Source organism: Aythya fuligula, chromosome 2 (genome assembly GCF_009819795.1).
Source record: "Aythya fuligula isolate bAytFul2 chromosome 2, bAytFul2.pri, whole genome shotgun sequence".
Lineage (NCBI taxonomy): Eukaryota > Metazoa > Chordata > Aves > Anseriformes > Anatidae > Aythya > Aythya fuligula.
In genome coordinates, this window is record NC_045560.1 from 41,723,922 (window position 1) to 41,740,973 (window position 17,052).

Consider the following 17,052-nt stretch of genomic DNA (forward strand, 5'->3'; position numbering starts at 1 on the left):
GTCTACTGTTGAACCATATATATACCAGGCCTTATCCACACATGTTGGTTCTCTAGTTAAGGCAAAAAAAGTGATCCCTCCTTGGGTATGAATGTGTTGAATATACTGACCTGCAGGTAAATCTGTTCTTAACTAAAGCTGTAAAGATCTCTTGAAACAGCTTATGTCTGGGATGTTTGCTAAAATTTCTCTCATTCTTGTAGGTCACACTAATAAAAAATATAAGAAAAATGCTGAATTGGTAATTATCTTTTAACAAGCCAAAACTTAACACTAGCAAGAAAAGTTAAGAAATATCACATGAGCACTTACAAGGGAATGACATAATTTCAGATTTCCAGACACTAATATGTATGGAAGAACAGTCTGTCTCTTGGATAACTTGGTACTACTATAATGGAATATTATAAGCTTTCCAAATAAAGAAACCATCTTATTTAAATTGGATATATTAATTTTCAACAGTCCACCCTACTGAGTGGAAGCATGTGTCAAATTTACAAAAGCAAAAATATTCAGTTAGGTTTAGAAAACTAAAAGTATATAATTTGTACCTCAGCGGGTTAACATGAAAGTACAAGAAACGCAGTTAAATACAAATATAAATGCCTTCAACACCTCACCAAGTCTAAGACACACAAAGATGTTCAGAAATATAACACAGTACCATCATACTGGTTCTTTCTTTTACCTAAAGTTTTCCAGCTCAACAACTTCAGTTGATTCTTGCCACTGACCATGAGGGTTTTGTCCATTGCTTTTGACATTTTGCAGGTATCTTGTTATGCTGGATTGACCATTTTGGAAACCTACAGCTGGAAGCTAAGGAAGAAAACCAGGGTACTCATGAGACAAAGAGTTGGTTTTAACGGTTTTACAAGAATTTTAACATGAAAAAATACCTTTTCTCAAGTTCTGGCTTGAACTATAGACACTGTTAAACTTTCCATCCATAACTGCCATTGTAAAATACACACACAAAAACACATCATGCGATAAAAAAAAAAAAAAAAAAAAAAAAAAAAAACAAAGTGGACACTGATGCAAAGCAAGGCTGGAAAACATGTGTGGAGACATAAAATATAAGGAATAGTACCTTTTCAAGTTTATAATAGTAAAGCTTGAGAAAATCTGCAACATATACTCATTTTCTGTTTCTTACCTGTCTCAATTCTGTGAGGTGAAGATTTTACTGTCCTAGAAGCTTTAGGCACTGATATTTATGCCCTGAAGACTTTTAGCTGAAGTGTTATTCTCCAAAGACAAATTGTTTATGGTTAAAATGCTGATTTTTTACAAATTTTTTGTACTTTATTACTCTTCACCATGTCATAACTAATAAATCTATTAACCTTCCTTCTTGTGAAATTGTGGAAGGGTGTGGAGTAAATCTGTGAGGGTAACTGACTGTGTGTGTTAATAGCTGGATACAACCCGCTTGAGATACTGACGTAAAGTAGTTGTTTTTCCTGTTTAAATAAAGATTATGGCAGAGTAGGATGGGAGTTGGCTCAGTTTCATTCTTTCACCCTTTCTGAGTAGGATTTGCCCCACAGAGAAGCACTAATATTGCAGGCAGAGGTGGGGGGGGGGCCACCACATCCACTACACAAGGTTTTAGTAACTTTTCATCATAATAGAGCACAATATCGTAAGTATCTGCCACAATCCATAATCACTATTATTTATAATTATACAATTCTTCAGCATGTTTAATTATAGTTATTGAAAAATACCTGATGTTTGCTTGACAGAACATTTAAGAGAGACTGAAGTCTTTTAAGATCAGAATAATCCCTAGAATAAAACAAAATAGCATAAATATATGTTAATAGCTACATAAACGTATTTCTTAAGAGTAAAGAAGGTCAGCAAACAACAATACCACTGACAGAAAATAAAGTCTTCTGGTGTTTAGTGTCCTCGTTTTACATGGAGAAGAATTTATAGCTTCTCCAGAATGTGTTAAATCAACAAAGGTGTAAATAAACTTCGTGACCAGAGTAACAGTTGTCATGTTTATACTGCATTTCAAATTAAAGCATTCTGCTTTGGCAGCTAGCGCAAATTCCACGTGGGTCCTGCTGAAGTTTAAACAAAGACGTCAGATACTATACCTCACAGAAATCCCATGAGGCTTTTTGTCTGTAGCTTTTTCTATGCTCTTCAGCTTTTTGTCCTGATCAGGCATTGTATGTATCATTGTCATCATTGCATGACTAAGAACTCATTTCCTTAAAAATAAAGTAGATTAGGGTTATATTACTGCAGCATTAAGCAACACGTCTACTCACAGAACTAACAGAAATGACTAGGAAAAAAAAAAAAAACAGCTCTACCATTTTTGCAACACGAAACATTAGGCATTACATGAAGATACTCTTTAGAATTTCAGATATTAACAAGTAAGTAATAAATCTCATATACAGAAGCCTTAGTTTCCCTACACATTTTTGGTGAGGGTAAATAATACCAGCTGTCTTGCTATTGCACTTCATTTTTATTAGGCTTTTTCTTCTTATTTTTACCATTATTTTTCACCATGGATTGGCTATTGATGTTACAGCAGTGCTCACAGGCTGACATATAGTTCTATCTTACAAGTTGTTGTCCAGGCAACAAAGAAGATAATGGTTTTATCACCTAATTACAAAAGGTGGATCAAGGGTAGAAAAAGGAGGTATCTGACAAATAAATGAGATGCACACATCATGCAGTCTAGGAAAGAACCACAGAAATTTTCAGCAGAGGTTGGAATCCAGGTCTTATGAATTTCAGCTGGATGCCTTATTCCAACAGCACCCAGCTTTCCTTGCAGTGGGACGTATAGCTTATTTCAGTACATGAACAGAGATGTAATGGATTGGCCCTGTAAGGGCCACTACCACACATTAGATCCACTGCAGACAAACATTGTTTATTTGCATCAGATTCAGTAGGTCTGACTTCCAAGAAAAAAACAAGGATAAGTATCACTTACTGGACAGGATCAGTACCGCTGTGTGAAATCCTTTCTAGTTGTTTTACTATTCACTAAACAGACTGGATGTTCCCTGTCGTGTGTTTAACAGGACATCTCTTTGAAATCCTATAGCCTTCTTTTCTCTTTGTGCAGTGTAGAGTAATGCAATTGGTTTTTATTCCTCTTTCTCATAAAGTCGAAGATGATGACAACCAGGATGGAAACATGCATGGTAAACAATCAGAAGCTGCTGTTTCCCTCCTGAAAATTAGAGCTGTTTTCCCAATTATACATTCTCACATCAGGCACAGAACTACACAAAAAGCAACTGCTGACAATATGAACTCATGCACTCAGGGAAGTGTCCTGTAAGCTCAGCTCATCCGCTCCTGCTGTATTGCACAAGCCTTTATCCTATCACCAGTAATCACACAGAGAATCATTGATGTGGATCCCCGAGAAATTCCTCCACTCTCCTCCAATATACAAACTATATCTTCTCTGTCTTAACCCTCATCACTCCATAGCTTGTCCCCAAGTACAAGGGCAGGGAAAATGCACACAACACAGCATTTGTCCGTGAGGCTTAAAGTGTTGGTGCCCTTCTGCTTTCCTGCAGATATAAGCCAACATAACTGCCAGCTGCGGTGAAAACGACAGCCCCTGTCCCCTCCCAAGTTCAGCCACTCCTCTCCACTTCTTCAGCTTACCAGCCCCAAACCTGTGCCAGTTTAGAGAACTAAACAGGAAGAAAACTGTATAAGTCTGTTTGTATGGTTAGTTTTCTACAAATTTAGCTGTTACAGTGGCCCAATGAACATCTCTGCTGACAAGGCAGAGGGCAGGAGTGCACGGCTGCAGAAGGTGGAGAGAAGAGCAGAAAATCCTTTCATTGGTAGCCAGTCCTGAAATCAGGTGGGTGTACTGGCACCATGCCCTTGGCAAGAGGTTACCAAAGGAACAACCCCTTGTTTTCCTTGTACCAGCCATAAACCTGAGAGAAAACAGACATGAAAAATTTCCTTACCAATTCACACAGTGACTTGACTTTCCTGAATCGCTAAGTAAGTTCCCACCCATGTGTTTCTTCTTTACTTGTGCCAGAAGAAATTTCCATGGAGCCAGGCTATTAACTGTCTTATTAACTGTGCCCCAGCTATTAAGCCGGCCACATGAGTAATGCATAAGAAACAAACCAAACAACACTTGCACTTTATTCAGGTAGTGCCAGAAAAAGATTGAGATCATGCAACTTTTAAAAACAACAGAAACACATTAAGGAAAATAACTCTACGGTGTGGAGTCTTATTCAATTCCATTTAAAACAATGAAATGAGAGCAATATTAATTAATTCATTTTAAAAGGTAATAATTACGTTTAATTATTTATGTTAACTCAATTACAAAGGAAGAGAGATGCATTCTGATAGTGCTGGCGTGCAGGATAGGACAAGAAATGTTCCAGGAACCCTGACAGAACGAACTCACATGATGAGAAACAGGAGACAAAGGAATTACCGCAACAGATTTGATCTGTGGCCCAGTCTAGTATCTGTCTCAGATGACACAAGCACATAAAGCTTCAGAAGGTGAAAAGAAACCCCAAAATAAACAAAAACACAAAGACACATTGGAGGATAAATCGACCTCCACAAACTACAGCGCAACGCTTAGAAACTTGCTTTAAGAAAATGATATGTTATGGCCTTTATAATCTTTATTAGCAATAACCAGTGGATGTAAGTAACAGATACAAACAGCTTTGTAAGCTAACTAGCTGCTTGTTTGACCTTGAACTCCTTTCTTAATCACTCCAGGGGCCGAGTTCCACTACCTAATTATATACAGCAGTTGAACTGGCTTAAGCTGGATAAAGAAGCAACAGATACGTTATATCTTGGCTTTAGTAAGACTTTTGATGCTGTTCCTAGATAGGAATGTATCTAAGCTGGGTGAGATCAGATGAAAAATCACTCAAAAGCGCAGTTATCGACATGTTATCGTCAAAACAGAAAAGTGTTTCGAGTAACGGTCAAATGACGTCAGAGGAAGATCAAAGATGACAAAAAAGGTTCTCAAGATGTACTTCTCCTCCTCCAAGCAGATGAAACCGAAGGCAACCCTGGAGCACTTACCCCCTTGTTCTCGCAGAGCACGTCAGAAGCATCAGCACCAGCCCAGGGAATTCCCGGCTGGTGAGCACGCACAGGCAGCGTCTGAAGAGCTTCGTGTGTGTTTAATCAACTTACTTGTTTTATTAACTGAACCCATATGGAAATCTGCAAGTTTACTACACATGAAAACCTCCATACGCATATATTTACCTCTTGAGTTTTGTTTTATCCCTTCTTTGGAGATTAATTAGGATCCAATATGAGGCTCCCGTTTTGCCAGCGGATAAGAACACTCAAGCCGCTGGTTTTTGTTCACTTTCTCTCCGCAAGGCAGCAGTTTAAGGGAGCCATAAACGGCCGGGTCTATTCCCAAATTCTTATCCCCACGCAGCGTGTCTGTGGACTGTTTTCCAGATCATGACCTGCACCCTGAGTCCGCCCATCCTCCCCACCCTAACCCCTCAGCGGCCCCCTCCGAGCCACGCGACGGAGATCAGGTCAACCCGCTGCCCCCCTCACCTGCCAGCCCCCGCTCCCGGCCGCTGCCAGGCTTCTCCGGTCCCAGCCCGCGGCCAATCGCGTCCCGCCTTCTTGGCAAGGAACGGCTCGGTGGCCAACCGCGAAGGGCGATGCTGCGAAGTGCCCGCTGCCCTAGCGACCCGCCGACGCCGGCCGCCGTTGCCATGGGCACGCGGACGCCGCTGGCCCTGACATGGCTGCCGCGGCCGCAGCCCGGCCCGCAATAAAAACGCCAAAAGCCCTCAGATTTATTGTTCGGTTGATTTTTATTGCTTTTACCAACTGTCCGAAACATTACAAAAGATAATTTTATTCTACCAGTAATTAAAACAATAAAGGCTGGATCTTTCACATCAAAGACAAGTCTGAGAGTCGTGTTTTCTACAGGAACTGAATAGCGAGCGGTTCTATGTTTGGAATAATGTTGTCACTGGCTTTGGATTTTGTTAAAATAAAAAAGCATCATTGTAATTAGAAAAACAGTCATAAAAATTTGAACCGTACAGTTATCACATTTCAAATAATCAGCGTTAAGATCAAAATCGTAGTTCAGCTACAGATGCTGAACCATGGAAGACCCAGTTGCGCAGGAGTATCAGCAACGATAGAAAGAAACCCATTATAAATCACGTGTCTTGTTGATAAATCATCATTTAGAAAAGTACTGATTTTCAAACTCAGTCATTATTCCAAATAAACGTCAACAGATACTAAATTCAATATGAAAGTGTCTTTAGATTAACTTCAACGACAACTAAGAACTTCCTATAAGTTTTCACTAAAAAGTTACAAAATAAAATTGACTTAAAATTCTAAGCAATTTGCTTTGTATTTATAGCACTACTTTTACACTGACTCAAAGCTGTGTGCTTCTAGTCTTAAAATCTGCTGTAAAATAAATTACTGTTGGTATAAACAAAGTATTTCACACGTTTGTACTGTACTTGATAATGAATTTGAACTAGATGAGTAATTAAAACATTACTAATCACATACAGCAAAATGAAAACTAAAATCATAGCGATGCTCATCTAACAGACTACATTTCTGACCCAAAAATCATGAACCATTTATCTTCTGATTTACAGTATGTATGTACAAGATAACCCTTTAAAATGGTGCAGGCTCTGTGACATGACGATTTGTTACAGATATATTTTACAACAAGTTGAACCTGTCTTTGCAAAGGGCACAAATTAGGAAGCTACCATATAAAGACAAAGATAGAGGTGAAGTAGATGAAAAGTTATTGGAGAGCTTTCATTACATATAGAAAAAATGGCCAACACATTTGGTTGAAAAATCCCACTAGGGCACCAAATTCTATCCTAACAGGCTTTACGACGACAAACTTGGCAATTTGGAACATTTCACTAAATAACAATGTAAGATGTCCTGTTACAGCTGCAAAATTAATCTAGGAAGAAAGTATAATGAACTTGGGCATATGTAAACAGAATGAAATCGTAATACACATGAAAAGTACTAAAGAGTTTTGTAGAACATTGTTTAAACAGGAGACTGCATTTTCTCTGAAATATTTTAGATGATAATTTAAATGGAGTGGTCAAAATTAAGACCTACACTTTATGTAAACATTCATATTTATAAATAAATTAGAAAAAAAAAAAAAGGGAAAAAAAAAAAAAAAACAGGGACTTCCTGAGGTGGCTCTGCAGCCAGATACACAGTAGCACTAAGCTCCATTCCGGGAAACCAAGGCATCTAAAAAAAGTGCAGGGTTGTTTATTTTCCTCTAACTGTTGGAATGGAAATATATTGGCTTAATTTTTATAGGGCTTAATCCCTATGAAAGAATCAGTGCACAGTATTTATCACTGTTCTTTTGTACCCATTAAGGCAAAACATAAATCTACATATGGTATGCTAATTATATCATTAGCTGTTTTACTTTAATACTACGCACAATTTTAAAGCAGAAGTGGTGTAAAATGAGCAGCAAATTACTTAACCATAAGTTATCAATGGGTTTTTTATGCACTTAATACCAGGTCTTCTTATATTTGTGTGGGGTGGGAAAAGTGCAAGCATAACATACTACTAACAAAGAACACTGGAACTAAAGGTTACTGTAAACTGCTTTGCAAGTCATAGTACTTCTGGCACTGATTTAAATGTCTACAGAATTAATGAAGAAATACTGTGTGGACTTTATTATTATTATTATTATTATTATTAATCCACTAGAGAAAAGCCCACTTCTTTTAATATTGTCCCAAACTTAAACCTTCAGAAGAAGCCAGATAAAAGATGTGCAGCACCAGGAAACCCTGATTTCTGGCATTAAAGAGTTAAAAATCTAAGAGGCTTATACTAATTTCTGGGGGGTCTTTGGAAATCACTGTAGGGCTGTGAACATGAAGTATAAAATACTAACAGGAAGACTTGTACATGAGTAGTGTACTGTGGATAACACTATGTAAACTGCTTAAAATAGCATTTTCCCACTTTCACCAGGAACTAACTAACAGTCAACAACTGTGGTTTACTTTTTTTTTTTTCTTTTTGATAACGCTAAAGTTTTGGAAAACCATCTGCCATACTTTTATTGCATCTCAGTTCGACTAGACGGAAAGCATAGGTATTTTCTGACAGAAAACATACTCAAGGTAAAGCACAAGCTACACTACTATATCTAAGGAAAAAGGAGCATCAATACAGGCCATACACAGTATTAGTCGAATTTGTAATGCAGACCTCACTTTTTTTCCCTGACCTGAGCCTTCATCATGACAGTTTGGGTAGGACTACTCATATTGCTGTACGTTATGATTTTCAATAAACTGCCTTATCAATTCAGCCAAATGGACAAGAACATCAACAACAACAACTACATTATATGTAAAGCAAAAGGTAACAGTGCGTGTAACTTAAAAGCTGTTTTTAAATATTTTCACTTATTCTCAGTGATTGGTTTATTTTGTAATATACAATCATCTTCTGTCCAAGTGTCAATTCTCTGAAGAGCACCAGAATTCCACCTTAAATGGTGTTTTCAGATGAACTCTGCCCTCTTCCAAAATCTTCTCCTTTTGCTTTTGTTGAGAATTTTACCACGCAGCCCGTGGTAAAACTCCCAACTTTGCTAAAAACAGAATTAAGCAAGCAGCCATAGTCTCGGTTTGAAATTCGCGCAGATCCCAATTAAAGCCATTTTAACACATCCAGAAAGGGCTGGTATCACTCCAGAAAATAGACCATTTCAGGAAATAAAGTCAAGAAACTAAGGCATAAGGCAAAAAGAAAAAAAAATAATGGACACTGCAGCAGGTAAGCAATCAAGATTTTCATTTACACATAAAATTCTCATTGGAGATATTATAATGCTAAACACTAGACCTTGAAAATAAGTACAATAAAATGCACTGACTGCATTTTTATCGGTGAGCCCCCAAAAATCCCATTTACTTTAATAAATGAATATTTATTTTTTCAATTCTTCTAACATGATAAAATTTTATACTAATTAAAATAAATAAAATGTTTAAAATTAAGTTGATGTACTATCATATATGCCCTTTACAATGGAGAAGATCAGAACTGTACAAACAAATACCACAAGCAATTTGTAATCCATAAAATAATACTGATTTTAAACCTATCACAGAATTAAACCATGGCAAATTTAATCAAATACACAGTGAATTTTAAAATGAATTAAGCAAGAAAAATATTTTGATGAGGACAAGAAATACTCTGAAATGTCAGTCTTACAGTTGAGTATATCAGGTTTTCAAAGTCAGTGGAAAATGTAAAAACAGGAAAACAATTCAAGAGTGCTAGTGTAGCAAGTATGTATGATTTCCTATAGACCAAATTGCTGTCTGTAAATCCAATTTATATTGTGTAAACATGGAGTTTCCAGAATGGCAAATACTGACTTGGGATTGTAACTATAGTTACTGTACTCATACTGCTACTGAATGACAATGAAAAATCAAGAGTGTATTTTAAAAAATAGTAGCAGAACAGAATATTTACATATGTTTTAAGGATTGATTAGCCACCTGACTTAGGGCTCTAGGCCATGTCTGTAAAATGAGAGTGACAGAATCCAAATAACATTGGCATGTAGTGGAGACATAAAACACAGTAGTTCATGTTAACAGCACATTAATAATTGATCTATGAAATCACAAAAAAATACCCTGCAAAAACAAGCAGTAATTTCCTGCACAGAAAACAAACTTCTGTAGCGCACATTATAAACAGAGGTATTGCAAAATTCTACGCAATGTGGACCAGTAATCATCAGCAAAAGCTGACTTAACTTTTATGCACATACTGATTATTGAAAATAATATGCATTCATTACAATCTTCCTATTTAAAAATTAAAATAAAATTTCCGATAAAATAAATAGCTGAAGTGTGATTACCACTCATCTGACTTGTAGGAAAATCTTCTCCTTATGTAAGCATATCTACAGTGCCCTAAACAATGGCAGAATTAAATACATATTACTTAAATTGGAAATCACACTTCAATGGTGTAATACCCTACAGTGATATATACACACGCACAAATACACACAATTAATTCCCCTTGGTTCAGTTCTATAAAGATGTTTCAGCATCCACGTATTTCACAACAGGTGCATCTTCTACATTTATTTTCACACTTTCCGGCTTCTCAGGGCTGTTGAAAGCAAAGATGATCATTTGAGATATGGTTCACATTACTAAAGGTTGCTTATCAAACATTTCATACGTAACAGTCAACACAGCACTTTATTCAAGTATATTTCTTACACAGCAAAGATGATATTTCAATCAGGTTTAATTTGTAGACACCAACCCAGGGAAGACCCTACCAGTGTACCAGTGAAAGTGCTGGACTTACCTTTTATTCCCACTGGCGTTTGTAATATTTAGGAATAAACAATTCCCAAGCTCGTACACAGTCTAATAAAACTTTTGGAAACCCTAAACCCAGAGTAGCATACAGTTGTATTAAGCAAATTAAGAGTAGCTTTAAAACTATAATAATACATTTAACATAACAACTAGAATTCCTTAGACATTGTTTAACTTCAGCATAGAAAGAAAAAATTAAGTTAAAATTCAAGTTCCCTGCAAGTGAAAAGTAAATGCAAATCTATAAACCATGTATGCTCATTTTTTGAGATATATTTCAAGAAATACGAGCTATTAGCTGCTGAACACAAGACAGTAGTTAGAAAATGCGTGAGCAATTATAGCTACCTCAGGTTAGCTCTGGTTACTTTGGCATTCTCAGAATTCATGGAAAGAGCCTTCCACTGTGCAGTTTTGGCCATTTCGTCTGATATGTTTACAATTGAGGGATCAACGCTAAAGAACAAACATACTTTCTGGTTAGTATTCAATACCTTGCAACAGCATTATACTTATTGTCACTCATCAATTACATCAGTTGTGCCTTTTTTCAATATTTACGCAGCCACAAGTTGAATTCACCACTTAGAAAAGTATTTAAACAAAAATTTGAAAAAGTTTAACTCGCTTGTGCAGCCTTAATCACGTATCATAAAGCAGTTTCTCACATAGATATCACTACAAGATTGTGACCATCTCTTTTCTAAATAATCTGTAACTTCAGAAAACTATTTAGAATGTTCAGGAAAAATGAAATTAATCATACTGTTCTGCTAATGCTTTCATAGATCAGAATTATTTTAGACAGTTTCAAGGAAATAATCTAGTGCTAAAAAATAGATGTTAAAAAAAAATCTGAAACTGGTAATTCAATTGAGGTTAAAAAGTACTAAGAATCTATAAATCTCAGTATCTGGACCTTTTCATTTTACCTCCTGCAGAAGTTCAGCCTCACAGGTGGTAAGCTTTTAAAATCCATGAACTTCACACATTTACATGTAAAGATGACTTTGGTATTGCCTGTAGGTATTTTGTTCTGTTCCACACTCAAGCTTCAGAATCTACCCCAGAGGATAAGATCTTTCAAATTCTTCAAATCAGCACAGAAACATTTCAAAGTTTGTGTGTGTTTTTGTTTGATTTTGTTTTTCTTGTTTTTTAAACTCAGGAATCCCCACACAATGCAAGACAGTAAAATATATAGTAAATACATAAGCACACAGTTGGTGAAATCATAGTTCTATTGTGAGAGTAATTAGCATCTCGATTTAAAACAAAATGCTTTAGTGCCATTGTCATTTGAGTTGCTGAAGTTGGATTAAGCCTGCTCTTAATGTAGTCAACAGGACTCAGCAGGAACATCTATCTATCCCCCAAATCTGCCTGTTCCCAACCCAGGTCAGGATAGACCTCTAAAGCCCAATTTTTTAACCTAGGCACCCTTAATACTAGAGAGGGAAAAAAAAAAGCTGACAAGCTATTTATCTATCACATCTTCCAGGTGTGTTGGCAGCTGTAGAATACCTTGCTACTAATCATAACACTTCAGTAGTAAGAGAAATACATACTGAGGCAAAATTCCTTCTACTGCTGGAAGAACCTTTTAATCTGTGAAATTCCAGTACTTCCTTTTCTGGAAGAGAATTGATAACCCCCACTGCACTCACATTTATGTTAAGAAAATAGTCTTCTTAAGCAACAAGGCTACCTGTAAAACATTTGGTTTTTAGAAATTACAGACTTTAGCCCTCACTTAAATAAACCATCAAAGAACTGCACACTTAGACTTTGTCTGAAAAATCCAAGTGGCTGGTAAATATATGGCTCAACTGATGCTATTAGTTGTATTTCATGCATAGTAGCACGCAAGTACTCCATGAAAACTGACCAAGGAAGCTTCTTCACCTTGAGTACAGCTGGTTGAAATTGAGTCATCTGATCTGTTCAAGATGGTCATGTAAATTTATCATTAAGATGCAGTTTTAAAGAAGAAAAAAATAAACCAAAAAAATGCCACTTTAACACCATGAGATACACCTTAATACTTCCTAATCAAGGAAGAGTGACAAGCTTGGGGAAAAAAATTAAACTTATACACAACTAACTCAGCATAAAGCAAATTATGTTATTTGATACAAAACCTTTTAAAAAGTCCTGCATTTTATTATACCTGTATTTTAGGGTTTTTACGGGAAAATTCAAGACATTTCCTTCTCCATATTGAAGGTGTACGCTTTCATTGTCCCCTGTCTGAAGCATTCTCTCTGCTTCCTGTAAATTTCAAGTAAACATTTGATAAAATTAGTCATGTAGCAGAGATAAAACAATTTTCACACTGACAATGTATTTCAATAGGGGCATGGGGGCTCCCTGTAGGTACTGTAATTCAAGCAAGAGATCTAGTTATGACCTCCTTTGTTATTACAAACATTTAAAAGTAACACCCTCTTCCCCAGTTTAAGTTTAAGGAATTCAACTTGTTGGTGTACAGTTAGTGGAGACTTTTATGGAGAAATTATGCAAGTGCATTATTACTGACTAGCAGTTGTTTTTAACTACCACTCCGCACACAAACACAAGCAGAATGTCCCTTATATGGTAAACATCTTTGTCTCTACTTTAAGCAGAGTAGATCCCTACTCCACTGTGTTTCTCTCTCATCCATTACCCACCTTCACACCTGATGAAAAACAAAGACAACAACATTTTGTGCCAAGAATTGGTTCTTTCTAAACCGTTTGCTAATTTTCATCACAGGGAGTCATAACTCATAATAGCATCCTCAAAATAGTAACTTTCCTTAATTGCCAGTAATTGTTCTCTATCATTAAATCTCATTAGTGGAGAACTTCAAAACGTATGTTTGGTTATAAAGTCATATGCTCATGGCACTTAAAATCCTTTGTGTCATTAAGCATTTTCTAATGATTTATAACATGCTCAATTTGAGTGGTTTTACACTTACTGCCTTCTCTTTTTTCTTTTTGTCGTCTTCTTTCTTCTTTTTACTTTCTGGCATAAGATCATCAAGCCAGCTAAGCTCTCTTTTGGTGAAACATAAATCCATGAGCTTGCGAATGAACACTAATGCTAGAACCTTAAGGGAATCATAAACAGAATAATTTATATTAAACTACTGAAATTAAGAAAAATGCACATGCACTTCTAGTACATTCAGTATTTTTAACTGCAGCCTTTTTTTTTTTTTATAATACTAGTTTTTACCTTACTGAAAAGTTGGATCATTTCCCCTTTGTAGCTTTTTACAGCTGAATAACGTATTTTTCAAGAAATTAAAAATCTTCATATAAAAAAAAAAAAGTCTTAATGTTTCAAAAGTGAACAACTACTGAAGTTCTTTTGTTTCTTTTCCACCCACTCCCTTCCCTCTTAAGGTAGTAACACATTCTGGGGAGATACCGGATGATGATGCACACGCTCTTGGCAAATGATTAACTTGTAGAACAGATAACTTACCATCATAGGGAAAACAACAGCAGCTGCAGAGGCTTTAATTACCCACAACAGAACAAGACAAGTGAGCTGAATAACTGTAAAGATATGGACCTTCCAGAGTGGTACGTAACGTAGATATATCAGGTCAGGTTGATGTTTGGCAGGCATTCCAAACAGTTTTATACGGTCAAAAAACTGCATTGAAAAACAAAAACATCCTTCAGTTAATGATTTTCTTCCTCTCCAAAACAAAACAAACATTTTAGGACACTCCAGAAAGATAAATTTATCCCAACTGAAATACTAACAAAGGACACTGAAAATTCAAGGAGGTGTGGTTGGGGGCTGTTTTGTTTTCCTCTTAACCATTAGTACTAGAACATTTTAAGAGTATTTCAGAAAATTTGTTGTTCAGCTACACTACTAAAATAATAAACGTAAAACAAATGAGAAGTGAAGACAGTGGCCACTCAACATGACAGGAAATGATCCTACATCCTTAGGATATTATCCTACATCCTACTCTGAAAATAAATATTGGCTTACGTTATTGATGATTCTTTTCTTGCAGTGGTAAAAACAAATTGTTCCTTAAAATCGGATTTTACCTGAATGCCTTTTAATGAAGAAACTCCCATGTAGAGAAAGACACCATACAAAACTGGCATTGGAATAAACTGCAGAAGAAAAAGCACCAGTTACTTGCAGAATCAACACGATATACCATTGCAGTCTATATTAGTGAAATACATTAACTGTTTTTACGTTGTATTTTACCTATGTGAAAAAATTGTACACACTGAGGCTCTATTTATAGAGAGAATAAACGCAGCAGTCAACAGCAAAGAAAAAAAAAAAAAAAAGCTGGGAGGTGGTGAAGGTCCTGTGTTCTTCCCATAGATCTAATACTAAAGTGTGTCATTGTGATTTAAAAAAAAAAAATAGTAAGAATGGACAGTCTAGACTGAACATTTTCTAGGTTGCTACCAATATTTCTATTAATGCTAAGGATGTTGGTTTAGGTTCCTACTTGATAGGAAGTGTACTGAGACTACCAGCTTCATGAAACTGCCATATGAAGCTTGCCGTATTTTCTTCTCCCCCCTCACTAAGCTGATGTTTCAGGATCTGCTGAAGCAAAAAAGAAACCATATCTAGTGATCTATAAAAATCTATTCATTTTTCAAGGCTAAATATTTCTCCAGTAGTAAGATTTAAACTGATCTTCCTAAGATAATGAAGTTGTTCACTAATTTTAGTGGCAGTTCCATCAAGCCTCTGCAGCCTACCGAAAGCAGACGAGCCTTGCTTTGCTCCCAAATTCATGAAAGATCTGAATAAAAGACAGTCAGGATGTAATTGGAAGCCTTAATAAAAACTGCTGCTATCAAGACTGAACAAAAGCCTTTATCGAAACTTAAAATAGCGTGCAATAAAACTATGCCTTAGGGATTTATTACTGTGTGTGTATATATAGAAGATGGTATCTTCATCATGAGCTATGTAATTTGACGTGCTAGTACTTCTTCAGCATTAACTTCTGCATTAAATCAGCATATATCAGCACATGGAACAAAAACACAGCAGCTTAAAAATTCAAGCCTTTCTCTTATTTCTTGGTTTTGAACAATAACAGCTGTTTACAGTGAAAAAGAAAAGTATTTCAGAGTGACTTGTAGTAATCCCATTCCTATTACACTGGATCCCACAGCAAATTAAAGTATTAGTTTCCAAGAATCAGTTGTTAAAAAGTGCAATAAATATCAGGCTTCAACAATCAGCACCTTTACTTAGTGCTTTTGAGCAACAATAAATCTATTTTAATATTTCTGCTTTTGGTTCTGGCAGTTTCCATTATACAGCTCAGCTCTTGGTAGCTTTTCTACCAGAGATTGTCTTATCTGAGTATATATATTTTAAATACTGCTTTATTTTATTCTGACCTCTATGGTCTTTAACAAGCATAAATGATCGGTTATTAAAAATTTATAATATGTAGTTCTAATAATAAACTATAGCTGTGTGTTCATAGATCTATTTCCTCCCATTACCCAATCTAATCTTAAACAGCCATTAGAAGCTACCTTTTTATGATATGAGTTGTGATCTATCTTCTACAAAATTCTTCACAGGTATTGGTAATTATGCAATTCTATGCCACAACTACTATTTTGACAAATGTTTTCTATTTATTTCTCTCCTAACTACTGAAGTCAGCACAACAAAACAGAAGTGAAACTTATTTGACTCTTATCTGAGCAAAAAGCTTACTGAACTGATACAAATTCAGAGGCAAAGTGTCAGCTGAGGCCACAATTTGACCTGCAGAATCTCTTATTACACCATGATGCTGTGTAAGGTCATCTCAACACTTTAAACCTCAAAGGCAGTTTAAAAAGCTGGAAAATAAAGAAAAGTGAGTAATGTCATTTCTGATGATCACTTCTAGTACTGTGTGTTTCTGCTTCTTTGGCCATATTACATTACTTCTGTTCAAGTGACTTTCTCACTCTCTCAATTTTTAAAAAAGATTGCTAGCAGGAAAATTTGGTAACATGGACAAAGATTCTTCTCTGCTCGCTACACTTCTAGCTTGCTCAGTTTTCTTGCATCTTCCTCCGTTGTTTCTATTCAACTAACTCGATAACAAGTCTAGATATGTTTTACTTAACATAATAAAACTTGGTAACGTCACAAAAAATAGATCACAAAAAGAAAGTACAAAGAACAAAAAAAAATATGAGAATAAACTCTTTTACCTTTAACACAGAGGTCATGAACACTGAAAGACCCATGAGGACAAAAATCATCAATCCTGTCACTCGCTGCTCCCGGATTCCCAAAAACTTTGGTTGCTCTCCTGGTGCAGAGCATTCAGATTCAACTTTCAGGCTGTTAACATGACTTATGGACAGGACAGTTGCTGCGACAAACCATGGTAAGCCCATGATAGAACATACACCCAACATAACACCAACCATGAACAGATCAAGATGATAACCACAGCCTTTCTGTAAAATTAAGCAAAGAAATGAATCATTTGATAAAGTTTCTATTTATACTATACAAGATTTATAAACATAGTTGATAAATAACATATTACTAAAAAAGTTAAAGACATTGG

At 36.0% G+C, this 17,052-nt stretch overlaps 2 protein-coding genes across 4 annotated transcripts in view; both read right to left on the minus strand.

Annotated features, from left to right (window-relative positions):
- NEK10 (NIMA related kinase 10) overlaps positions 1-2,191 on the minus strand; it is a 36,027-nt gene extending 33,836 nt beyond the window's left edge. The window contains exons 1-4 of the mRNA XM_032180686.1: positions 2,118-2,191; positions 1,737-1,797; positions 692-822; positions 111-209 (exon numbers count right to left, since the gene is read on the minus strand). Coding sequence (XP_032036577.1) covers positions 111-209; positions 692-822; positions 1,737-1,797; positions 2,118-2,191 — 365 coding nt within the window. The remainder of the gene's footprint in view (positions 1-110; positions 210-691; positions 823-1,736; positions 1,798-2,117) is intronic.
- Positions 2,192-8,105: 5,914 nt separating this feature from the next.
- Positions 8,106-17,052, minus strand: part of SLC4A7 (solute carrier family 4 member 7) — an 86,854-nt gene continuing 77,907 nt past the window's right edge. For all 3 annotated transcript variants that reach the window (XM_032183452.1, XM_032183454.1, XM_032183453.1), the window contains 7 exons: positions 16,688-16,939; positions 14,537-14,605; positions 13,950-14,123; positions 13,438-13,569; positions 12,643-12,743; positions 10,821-10,928; positions 8,106-10,254 (listed from right to left, as the gene is read on the minus strand). In XM_032183452.1, coding sequence (XP_032039343.1) covers positions 10,173-10,254; positions 10,821-10,928; positions 12,643-12,743; positions 13,438-13,569; positions 13,950-14,123; positions 14,537-14,605; positions 16,688-16,939 — 918 coding nt within the window. In that variant the 3' untranslated portion in view covers positions 8,106-10,172. The remainder of the gene's footprint in view (positions 10,255-10,820; positions 10,929-12,642; positions 12,744-13,437; positions 13,570-13,949; positions 14,124-14,536; positions 14,606-16,687; positions 16,940-17,052) is intronic.